We start from the raw sequence: 12,887 nt of genomic DNA on the forward strand, positions 1-12,887 counted from the left end.
CTTTCCATCATTAACGTAAACGTCACCGAATTGTGGTCACTGTCCCCAAAGTGCTCTCCTACCTCCAAATCCAACACCTGGCCTGGTTCATTACCCAAAACCAAATCCAACGTGGCTTCGCCTCTTGTTGGCCTGTCAACATATTGTTTCAGGAAACCCTCCTGCACACACTGTACAAAAAACGACCCATCTATTGTACTCGAACTATATCTTTTCCAGTCAATATTTGGAAAGTTAAAGTCTCCCATAATAACTACCCTGTTACTTTCGCTCATATCCAGAATCATCTTCGCCATCCTTTCCTCTACATCCCTAGAACTATTAGGAGGCCTATAAAAAACTCCCAACAGGGTGACCTCTCCTTTCCGGTTTCTAACTTCAGCCCATACTACCTCGGAAGAAGAGTCCCCATCTAGCATCCTCTCCGCCACCGTAATACTGCTCTTGACTAGCAGCGCCACACCTCCCCCTCTTTTGCCTCCTTCTCTGAGCTTACTAAAACACCTAAACCCCGGAACCTGCAACATCCATTCCTGTCCCTGCTCTATCCATGTCTCCGAAATGGCCACAACATCGAAGTCCCAGGTACCAACCCATGCTGCCAGTTCCCCTACCTTGTTTCGTATACTCCTGGCATTGAAGTAGACACACTTCAAACCACCTACCTGAACACTGGCCCCCTCCTGCGACGTCAAATCTGTGCTCCTGACCTCTATACTCTCATTCTCCCTTACCCTAAAACTACAATCCAGGTTCCCATGCCCCTGCTGCATTAGTTTAAACCCCCCCCAAAGAGCACTAACAAATCTCCCCCCCAGGATATTTGTGCCCCTCAGGTTCAGATGTAGACCATCCTGTCTGTAGAGGTCCCACCTTCCCCAGAAAGAGCCCCAGTTATCCAAAAATCTGAATCCCTCCCGCCTGCACCATCCCTGTAGCCACGTGTTTAAATGCTCTCTCTCCCTATTCCTCATCTCACTATCACGTGGCACGGGCAACAACCCAGAGATAACAACTCTGTTTGTTCTAGTTCTGAGCTTCCATCCTAGCTCCCTGAAAGCCTGCCTGACATCCTTGTCCCCTTTCCTACCTATGTCGTTAGTGCCAATGTGGACCACGACTTGGGGCTGCTCCCCCTCCCCCCTAAGGACCCGGAAAACACGATCCGAGACATCACGTACCCTTGCACCTGGGAGGCAACATACCAAACGTGAGTCTCTCACGCTCCCACAAAATCTCCTATCTGTGCCCCTGACTATAGAGTCCCCAATTACTAATGCTCTGCTCCTCTCCCCCCTTCCCTTCTGAGCAACAGGGACAGACTCCGTGCCAGAGGCCCGTACCCCATGGCTTACCCCTGGTAAGTCCCCCCCCCCACAAGTATCCAAAGCGGTATACTTGTTTCTCAGGGGAACGACCGCAGGGGATCCCTGCACTGACTGCTTTTTCCCAGTCCCTCTTATAGTTACCCACCTATCTCCAATCTTTGGTGTAACTAATTCCCTGAAGCTGCTATCTATGACCCCTTCTGCCTCCCGAATGATCCGAAGTTCTTCCAACTCCAGCTCCAGTTCCCTAACTCGGTCTTGGAGGAGCTGGAGATGGCAGCACTTCCTGCAGGTAAAATCAGCAGGGACACTAACTGCATCCCTCACCTCAAACATCCTGCAGGAGGAACATTGCACTCCCTTCCCTGCCATTCCTCTAACTTTCTACCAAGATCTGGCTAACAACTAAATTAAATTTTTATAAAAAATAATAATAATATAATAAAATATGGTACTTACCTCAGACCAATGGGTTTTATTATTAGGTTAGAGGAGGAGGGTGGGTGGGAGACACTACACGTGTAGTGTCTCGGGTTTCCTCTCCACCAGAATTTATTGGTGAGGGTCTTCCCAGACGTCCGCGGGTCGACTTCCTGTTCCCGCCTAAAAAACTAATTTTTTAAAAAAAAGAAAAATTCTCAGCTCCTGCTGAAATTGACTAACCAGCCAGCTCCACTCCCGCCAAAATCGACTGGCCTGCCCCTGCAAAGACAAGTGCTTTAAAGGTTGACTTACCTCCCAGCAACCTCCTTCCGCAATGCTCCCGCTGAAACTGACTCACCAGCTGTTCTCACGCCGAAATCGACTGGCCTGCCCCTGCAAAGACAAGTGCTTTTAAAGGTTGACTTACCTCCCAGCAACCTCCTTCCGCAATGCTCCCGCTGAAACTGACTCACCAGCTGTTCTCACGCCGAAATCGACTGGCCTGCCCCTGCAAAGACAAGTGCTTTTAAAGGTTGACTTACCTCCCAGCAACCTCCTTCCGCAATGCTCCCGCTGAAACTGACTCACCAGCTGTTCTCACGCCGAAATCGACTGGCCTGCCCCTGCAAAGACAAGTGCTTTTAAAGGTTGACTTACCTCCCAGCAACCTCCTTCCGCAATGCTCCCGCTGAAACTGACTCACCAGCTGTTCTCACGCCGAAATCGACTGGCCTGCCCCTGCAAAGACAAGTGCTTTTAAAGGTTGACTTACCTCCCAGCAACCTCCTTCCGCAATGCTCCCGCTGAAACTGACTCACCAGCTGTTCTCACGCCGAAATCGACTGGCCTGCCACTGCAAAGACAAGTGCTTTTAAAGGTTGACTTACCTCCCAGCAACCTCCTTCTGCAATGCTCCCGCTGAAACTGACTCACCAGCTGTTCTCACGCCGAAATCGAAATAGCTCAGCTCAAGACCGCAAAAAAGTACAGAGAGTCATGAACACCGCCCAGTCCATCACATGATTCCGCCTCCCATTCATTGACTCTGTCTACACCTCCTGCTGCCTTGGGAAAGCGGACAGTGTAATCAAAGACCCCTCCCACCCAGCTTATTCACTCTTCCAATGTCTTCCATCGGGCAGGAGATACAAAAGTCTGAGAACACGCACAAACAGATTCAAAAATCAAAAACAGCTTCTTCCCCGCTGTTACCAGACTCCTAAACAACCCCCTTATGGACTGATCTGACCTCTTCACACATCTTCTCTGCTGAGTAGTGTTTCACCCGTTGCCTGTGTCGATGTATTGACATTGTGTATTTTATGTTTGCCCTATATATTTTCATTTCACGTACGGACTGATTTGTCTGAACTGTACACAGAACAATACTTTTCACTGTACCTCGGTACACGTGACAATAAACAAATCCAATCCTGTAGCTAGGAATGCAATTTCTTATTGTAATACAGTTTAAAAACGTACTCTGAATTAACAGTCATGTAAAATGAGGGTTAGAATAGTCACCACATACCATCCCTTATAAAATACATTTTAATACCTGGAATTACATTATAGGACTTTTTTTAATATATATTTTTATTAGAGTTTTATCATTTTTACCGATATCGCAACAAACTTTCAAAAACAAACTGGTACGGTACACAATTACTTCTGCAAACATAAGAACAGAGAAAGACAGCATAATTTCAGATTTATGGTCCTTAAGAACTAGTGCCTGTACACAACAGATCAATCAGAGAATGGAGGCAGCAAGAGGAAAGAGCCATACAAACATGGTAGAACGACATAACAATGATGTAAACCTTTACGTGTACCAAAATCAAGGTTTGTAACATGGTTCATGGAAAACATTGCAGGAGCAGGTCTGACAGAACACAGCCTATAAATCTGAGATGGGGGTCCCACATGTTACGGAATGTATCTGACTGAGAATGGAGTGCAGAAGTCAGGAATTCCATAGGACTGCAATCCATAACTAGGAGTAGAGGATATTTTTCTGAACTGCAAAAGTTAGGATGTTATACAGCCTTTTTTCATTAGCATCAATAATTCTCCTATCTGGAAGACCCCAAATTAGGAATAAAGGACCAAATTCCAAGGCCGTGCCAAATATCCTCTCAAGCTCCTTAACTACATTGGACCAATAGGATTGAATCTTGATACAGGAGCATATGCAGTGTATGTAATCATCCTTGACTACCAGACACTTTAGGCACATTGGGGAAATCGCAGAATCAAACCTGTGTCTCAAACTGCATCTAATGTGCAAATGGTGCAGTATCTTGAACTGAGTCTCCTTCATTCTGTTACAGATGAAAATTTTATTGACATAATCCCATATACTACTCCATGTCTCCTCATCACTGTTGGTTGCCAAGTCACTATGCCAAGACTGCAATGTACCCAATATACTCATTAGAACACAAGGTATCATAAAATTTGCTAATTATGGGCAGCACGGCAGCACAAGTGGCTAGCACTGTGCCTTCACAGCGCCAGGGTCCCAGGTTCAATTCCCCGCTGGGTCACTGTCTGTGCGGAGTCTGCACGTTCTCCCCGTGTCTGCGTGGGTTTCCTCCGGGTGCTCTGGTTTCCTTCCACAGTCCAAAGACGTGCAGGTTAGTTGGATTGACCATGCTAAATTGCCCTTAGTGTCCAAAAAGGTTAGATGGGGTTATTGGGTTACGGGGATAGGGTGGAAGTGAGGGCTTAAGTGGGTCGGTGCAGACTCAATGGGCCGAATGGCCTCCTTCTGCACTGTATGTTCTATTTTAACTGTTTAAGCTCTGCAGAAGTCAGGATTTTTTTCCACCAGGGAAATCGGTGTCAAGGTGCAAAGTTGTCTTATTAAGGATAAAGTCTTTAAGTTGCAGATACTTAAAAAAGGAGTATCTTAGAATGTAAAATTGTCGGCATGGCTGCTGAAAGGATGACAAGGAGGCATCACTGAACATATCTCCCAGACTACAAATGATCCTATCTCTCCAAATATTGAATCCATGGAGGAAAGTCTGGGTTTCTCTGAAAAGGAGAGAGAGCAGAAATCAGTTTAGAACTCCCTTCTAATTGACAGACCATCCTCCACACTCTTAAGAGTTAATAATTATAGGGTTCTCGCACCTAGCGGAGCCTGATCTAAAGTTCCTGTAAAATAACAAGGCTCGTAAAGGATACATCAACTGGCTTGCTTCAATATTGAGCCAAATGAAGGTGGGGGTCCTTTCTAACCCAATTCCCATGAAGCTAAAATGAGAGGCTAATTGATACATTCTAATATTCGGCACCTCAATCCTCCCTTAGAATCTGGGAGCTGCAAGCTGGCCAACTTCAAACAAGACTTTTTATTCCATATGAACTGGCTGATCGTTCCATTGATCTCCTTTTAAGACTGCAGCAAACAGTAAGATTGGCAACATTTCTAAAATATGCAATAATCTAGGCAACACATTTATCTTAATCCATGCAATCTTACCCAGCCATGATATCGGCAGGGAAGACCAACAAGCCAAGTCCCACCTAATAGATGCAAACAACTGAGGAGAATTGTTGCTTCAAGAAAGGGGTAATTACAACACCCAGATAATTGAACCCCAAAGGGGACCAACTGAATGGGAAGTTAGCAAGCAGAGGTGGTCTACCTCTCAGCCTTCCCACTAAAATCTATCTTGTAATCAGAGAAAATGATAAATCTGAGATGTCCGGCTTCGATACAAACAGCTGCACATCGTCAACGTCAAGTATGATCTTATCGCTAATCCGCACAGCAAGGGGGATAAGGGCCACCCCTGCTTGGTCCCTCTCTGAAGGCAAAAATTCTCAGATCTATACACTGCCGCCAAGGGCTTGTGATACAGCTCCTGTATATACTTAACATATTCCTCTCCCAACCCGAATCTCTGCAATGGGTTAACTGAATAGTTCTATTCTACCCAGTCAAAAGGTTTCTCCGTATGGCGGCACGGTGGCGCAGTGGTCAGCACTGCTGCCTTACGGCGTCGAAGAGCCGGGTTTCATCCCAGGTCACACCCATGTGGAGTTTGTACATTCTCCCCGTGTCTGCGTGGGTTTCACCCCCGGAACCCAAAAAAGATGTGCAAGGTAGGTGAATTGTTCATGCTAATTTGTCCCTTAATTCGGAGGGGAAAAAAATTTGGATACTCTAAATTTTAAAACAAAAAGGTTTCTCCGTGTCCAAGGAGTTCACTAATCATCTGATGCCCACTTTCGAAAACTTGATGATAATCTTTATTGGTGTCACAAGTAGGCTGATATTAACACTTCAATGAAGTTGCTGTGAAAATCCCCTAGTCGCCACACTAAGGTGCCTGTTCGGGTACACTGAGGGAGAATTCAAAATGTCCAATTCACCTAATAAGCACGACTTTTGGGACTTGCGGGAGGAAACGGGAAACCCACGCAGATACTGGGAGAAAGTGCAGACTCTGCATAGTGACTCAAGCTGGGAATCGAACCCGGGCCCCTGGTGCTGGGAGACAACAGTGCTAAGAACTGTGCTATGCGCCGATTTGAATAACATTCAGTAACTGTCTGACATTGCAAGAATTTCTACTCTTTATGAACCCAATCTGATCCCCCCCAGATGATCAACAGGCAAATCCCCTCAAATCAGCATTCTGAAGTGAGATTGGGTTACAGGATGCACACTGCTCTGGAGACTTAACTGACTTCAAAATCAGAGAAATATTCGCTTCTCGGAGTGACAGTGGTAGCAGACCTGCCACAAATGAATGGCAGTACATGTAATGAATGGATCTATCAGCAAATCCTTAAATTCCCTATAAAACCCGCACCCAAAACCATCCGGCCCAAGGGCCTTATCGGTAGGAGCTCCGTAATGGCCGCAGCTACCTCCCATTTAGAGATAGCATGTAGGACCTCGTGTTGATCCTGTGATGCTGTAGGAAGCTCGAGGGGAAAAAAAGAAGCGTTCCATACGTGTCAGTACATCTCCAGACTGGCTCGTCTTGTATAACTCAGCATAAAAATGTCTAAATGCCTTGCTAATGTCCACAATTTTAAATTACCTACTATCCCAGGAATTACGTACAGAAAGAATAGCTCTAGAATTGACCCTTTTCCTATTCCAGGAAGCCAAGTATTTATTCGGCCTTCGAGTAAATACTCAAGGAAAACAGAGCATGGTCAGGGTTCACAATAGAGTAGAAGGATACCAAATGTAGGATTGCTCTTGGCATGAAGAAATAATCAATTCTAGTGTGACATTGATGAGGAGCTGAGAAAATGTGAGTTCTTGGTCTCTTGGATGTAGTCTTCACACAATTTTCCATTTTGAAGGGAACATTTTTATTGACCAAAATTGCTACTCGCCTCCTATTGGTTGAGAATGAGGTGACAAAATCCTGCCCCACCCAGTCCTGCTTTAACTTTAAGTACTCTTTCTCATTCAAATGAGTCTCCTTTACAAGGTTATGTTCACTTAATCCTTTTGAAAGAAAGACGGGGGACTGGATCCTCTGTTTCAGCGGCTAAGTGCCGCCTGGAATGGAGAATTTGCGGGTGTTCTACGACGAAAAAATCGGCACCAACCCCTCACGGATTCTGGAACCGGTGAGGGGCTCACAGCAGCACCGGGTGAAACTACCGGCTCCTGCGCCACAAACGGCTGGAGAATGGCTCGGTCCCTGGCCCGCATGTGCGTGGCGGCGACCTGCAGCGGTCATGCCGTACAACATGGCGTCGGCCGTGCGTGGACCCGCCAGCCGCAGCCCCACTGGCCACCCCCCACCAGTTTCCCCCAGTCCTCGCGGAACCACACCCCCCCCCGGCCAGTGGCATGGATCCCGGCCGAGTGTGGCGGCACCAGACACAGTCCGCAGCCACTACGCCAGGTTCCCGACCGCTGAGACCACAAGTGTCCCACGCGGTTGGGAACTCGGCCTGTCGGGGACGGAGTATCGCGGGAGGGACTGCCGATGACACGCCAACGCCATTGCTGCAGCGCCATTTCAGAGGGGGCGGAGCATGGCTGACTGGCGTCAAATCGGCACCGGCCCCGATTTGGGCATCAGAGTGGATTCTCCGCCCGATAACCAATTACAATATTGGCGTTAGGCAACGGAGAATCCCGTCCCGGATCTTTTTTCTTTTGATAGGATGATGCATTCCCCACACTCCATGAGCATAATTGCTCAATTGTTAACCCCTCCCAATAAACAGGGAAATGCTCCAAATATTTCAAAGAGCTGCAGACTGTTAGTCCAAATCCTCTCTTTCTATGGACTGGACAAGGCACTAGCCAGATTATCGAAAGACTTAACGGGGGGCTGTTGGATATCACCTTCTGGGTTGCAGGTTAAAGCAGGGCATAATTAGTGTCCAAAAAGGTTAGGAGGGGTTACAGGGATAGGGTGGAGGCATGGGCTTTAATTTAGGGGGCTTGTCACCTCCGGTGTTAGGAAAGAGTTAACTAGAACTTATGTTGGAATTGGGGTTTTAATTGTTTAATAGACCTCGCTTATTGTTTAATAGACTGCATCAAAAATATAAAGGGGATACAAGTGGCACTGTTATGTTGCTGGAGAAGTAACTACTGAGCACAAACTTGGAGTCAAAGAAGTCAAGACCTGCTTTCTAGAATCACCATCTGAGCTTAACATTCAGAACCTTCTGGCGACTCTTGGAAGTTGTGGAAGCGAATTATATTGGGCCTGGGACGTTGGTTGTCCCTAGGCCTCAAAGACAGGATATAATGTGCCCTTTCCAGCTTGAAACTCCCAGCCTTCACATCCAGCTTAAGGATATGTGGTAACCAGCTCTCAAAAACAGGGATCTTACCCTCCACTCCTCCTGGCAGTCTGGCGACCCAGACACTCATCCTCTTGCTTCAGTTCACCAAATCCTCCAGGATTTCTGACCTAGCACCCAACTGGTCTTCCAAGGATTGAATGCAAGCTTCGGCTGAGGAAGCAACATTTTTGACGTTCAGGATTCTTTCCTCTGTTTCATCGAACCTTTTATTAGTATTCTGCAGTTCAGCCTCATGAGCATTTATGATCTGTGACAACAAGCCGAGTTTGTAGTCTTATTACTCTGATGATGTTCACAATCATCATTTGATGCATGTTCAAAAGCGCCGGGTTGAGAGCCTGCTCAAGGATCGGGTCTCCATTGAGAAAATTGCACCGACTGCTCCCTTTTATTACCAGCTTTCTTAGGATTCCTCAGCAGCTTTTCTCCAATAGTCAACCAGAAATCATCTAGGGACATATTATGGGGTATTAACTTCCAGATTAGGTAAGCATGTGCCATGCAAACAGAATGAAAAAGGTTTGAAAATGGGTAGCGCCAGAGCCTGCAGAAAAGCTGCTATTCCCATGCCCGCATCACTTGATTCCTGTTGTAGGACTTTTATACAAAAATAACTATTATTACCCACTGCAGTAAGATCTGAGTGCTACTGTACTATTGTTTTTTATAAAGGAACACCATTTAACACCTCTATTTGAGTAAAATTATGGTTTGAGAAAAGAATAATCAGGAAAATGTCGCAGTTTGATTACTGCTTGAAAAAAACTATTTCTGTAATTAATCTGGATTTACTATACCATGTGCTTGAGGTGTATGTTCATGTCTAGGTTTTCAAAGATGAAATGCATGACAGTATTTTGACAGGAATCTGCAGAATGAATTCTGTGCAGCCTTCTGCAAAGAAGCAAAATTGTTAGTGGGGAGTTACCCTGATCAAGATGTTGGATCCAGTCAGAGTATCAGTGGTAGTGCCTCTGAGTCACCGTAAATGACACATGAAGAGATATGATGCTCACATCATTTTAGTATAAGGCAGGTTTCTCTGAGTTAAGGCAATTGAAATACACCTTAATAGATCCAATCTTTTATTTTATCAACTATATACGCACTAAAAGTATGTTGTTGTCTGTCTAATGTCAACACTTCCTTCCTCAACAGGAATGATAGCGAACGGATTATACACCAAAGAGAGAATGTTGTGCCCTTTGACTTGATATCCCCTGAAGGAGGGAAAAGTGCAATCCGTGTGATCAACCCACTGGAGGCGTCAGGACTGCAGTTTGAAACAGTGTATGAACGGTTTCACCAAGCAACACAAGGCTTCACTGATATCATTGGGCACTACCTGAGTGGTGAGAAGCCCAAAGGCTTCTTGGAAACTGAAGAGATGGTCCGTGTTGGAGCGACTTTAACAGGAATTGGAGAACTAGTTTTGGATTCTGACAAGATTATCAAGCTCCAGCCTCCTAAAGATGGTCTGGAATATTTCTTAAGCACCTTGGACTTCCCAAGCATCCTCAAACAGCAGGAGTCAAGTTGTAAAGTTTGGAAGGTGCTCATGACCATCTGTGCCCTAACTGGCATTGCAGTGATCTTGGTCGTCCTGCGCAGGATGTACAAAGAATTCAGTGAGAAACAGGAACTGGAAGAATTGAGGAGGAGCTATGAACGATTTAATGAAAGCAGACGTATCCCAGGTTCGACAGCAGATTATGATGAAATTCCAGAGAATGCATGTGTGATTTGTTTATCTAAACCACGGGAATGTGTCTTCCTGACCTGTGGACATGTTTGTTGCTGCTATGATTGTCAACGGGCTCTTCCCTCACCAACTTGTCCAATCTGTAGAAGTCCTATAACTAGAGTAGTTCCTCTTTACCAAGCATAAGAGAGTATTCCACATACCAAGCAAATTAATTAAGTGCCTTTAATTGCTCATCTGCACCAGAGCGTCAAGCTTTCGAATTTATGTAGTGGCATTACTCCCATCACCATACCTCCACTTCAGTGGTGTTATTGTCTGAGCGTTCGCTCTGTTTTAGCCATTGCAGCCAGGTTGGCACTCATTTCTGAATATGTGGTCATACCTGTTTTCATTCATACACTGATTAACTATTGACCTTTGGTCAAAAGTACCCTGTAATACACTGCACACAGATGTATTTAAGACCAATGAAGATCTAGTCAAGCTAGTTAACCTGGATTTGTATTGATAGCAGATGGAATTTGTAATAAGACACCCTTGGCCCATACGAGACAAACCATCAGAGATGAATTAGAACCAATGAACATAAGCAGCCATTCCTCAGGCAGTGTTTTACAGTGTCACCTATAACTTATTTTAACTCGATACAAGAAGGCTCATGAAAGCAGAATGGCGTACTGGAGTTCCTTTGACTTGGGTTGCAGCATGGATTAGTTTCTCCACAATTTACAATTTCTTCAATATGTTGACTTCAAAAACAACTTATTCAACATTTTCCTGCATTAGAAAACACCTTCATTAATAATAAACAGTATGTCTAGTGCTAGGGAGGTGAGACTAGAAACATGAATGAATGATTTACCCCCTGTTCTGGCACTTTCATCAATCTATTCTTCATTTCCCAGCTTCTTCCAGTTTTCTTACTGTTTTACAATCATTCATAAACCAAAGGTACTGTAAGTGGAAAAGCCAGTGGCATGATCATTTATATTGTCAAAGCTGAATACCTGCAATTTATGATCTTGGTCATCCAGGTAACAGAAATTGTCACTGTTAGTACTTTTTTGGTATTTTTGCGCTGAAATCTATGACATCTCTGCCTAGTTTCATGAATGCTTAGTTTCTACCATGGCAAAAAGAATGAGGCTTTTCAGTGGCACTGGGAATACTGCGATAGTACTGTAACATTCAAATGAACTGGGGTATTGTGGCCAATGAAGGCAAAAGGAGGGTGGGAAAAGAGATCAAAAGAATTTGAAGGCCATGGCGTGAAAAGGAAAATTTGAGAGATGTGCAGTGGACAGAAAAGATGTCCAATGCTTTTTAAAATGTGAAAAACTATCTAAAACTTGAGTAGTTTTTACTGGCCCCTTTGTGAATTATAATCTTGTCCTTGAAGGAATAATACTGTGAGGTAAGTTTGTATATTACTATATTGTACATTAGATGACACAGTGAATTCATCTTGACTGTCAATTATTTCCTGGTTAAATTTATATGGTTATGTATGATGACTTGATTCTGGTTTTGTGATAGGTCTTTGTTCCTCATTTGGCTTTGATGTTGACTACAGCCTCTAGTGTAAAGCATCACCTTTTGTCACAAACATGCAAGAATTTCCAATCCGAGATGCTGTATTTATAACTCTGTAATTTTGATTTATTTTTAAATGCACACTCCTAACTGGCTTGACAACAAGAACATTTAGTGTTTTATGTTCTCATCTAAAAATGCTGCCTCATTGCCAGTGGCTCCCTTATATCCGTCTGTGTCACCTCGTATGGTTTGATTATAAAAATTATAGAAGCCAAATGAAATTATTTTTCAGAGCTGTGTTCTGGTAATTGTAGCTAATTTTTTTTAAAGGTAGAGGGCAATAATTATTTTTCTGTTGTAGGAAGTAAACATATTAGTATGTAATAGTTATTGAGATATATGTGGGTGTATGAAAAAGACTAAATAAAAACATCTTTACTGATGAAAATTACATGAATTATCAATTTTTGGTTCACTACTTTTTCACAGGACTGATCATTTTTAATGGAGTATAATAATTATTTCATATAGAAAAGAAAGATGAATTTGCATTTCTATGGCTCATTTCATATCTTTGTACCACCCCAATGAACTTTACAAACAGTAAGTTATTATAAAGTGTAATCACAGTTTCATAGGCAAAGATTAAAACGAATTTGCATACAGCCAGGTCTCTACCAACATTTAAGTAAATGACCTGTCAATCTGTTTTTGATGATGTTGACTATGAGGTGAATCTTGGTCAAGACATGAGGTGGGGGGGGGGGGGGCTGCTCTTCCTTAAAACACCTTGGGACCTTTTATTTCCACTTCAACAGACAGTTGTATACTTAAGTAAATCTCTCTCTACCTTAGTACACAACACAAATTGGGTGAAAATGCATTGGCTGCAGTTCCAAAAAGTAAAAGTTTGAGTGAAAAAGTGTAACTTCAATAGAAGACTGCTTCCAAAATGTCATAATCTTGGGGTTCCGGTAATTGGATAAATTGCCTTTATTTTTGCAGATTTGCACTCATTTACAACAATGAAACAATCTCAAATTTATTTAACTTGAGTTGGCCAATGCAGTGGTTCGCAAAGGCAC

At 44.0% G+C, this 12,887-nt stretch overlaps 1 protein-coding gene across 6 annotated transcripts in view; it reads left to right on the forward strand.

Moving 5' to 3' along the window:
* The window catches only part of mul2 (mitochondrial E3 ubiquitin protein ligase 2), a 31,242-nt gene extending 18,992 nt beyond the window's left edge, over positions 1-12,250 (forward strand). For all 6 annotated transcript variants that reach the window (XM_072474087.1, XM_072474086.1, XM_072474088.1 and 3 more), the window contains one exon: positions 9,720-12,250. In XM_072474087.1, the coding sequence (XP_072330188.1) occupies positions 9,720-10,449 (730 nt within the window). In that variant the 3' untranslated portion in view covers positions 10,450-12,250. The remainder of the gene's footprint in view (positions 1-9,719) is intronic.
* Positions 12,251-12,887: the final 637 nt, after the last annotated feature.

This window comes from Scyliorhinus torazame, chromosome 14 (assembly GCF_047496885.1).
Source record: "Scyliorhinus torazame isolate Kashiwa2021f chromosome 14, sScyTor2.1, whole genome shotgun sequence".
NCBI lineage: Eukaryota > Metazoa > Chordata > Chondrichthyes > Carcharhiniformes > Scyliorhinidae > Scyliorhinus > Scyliorhinus torazame.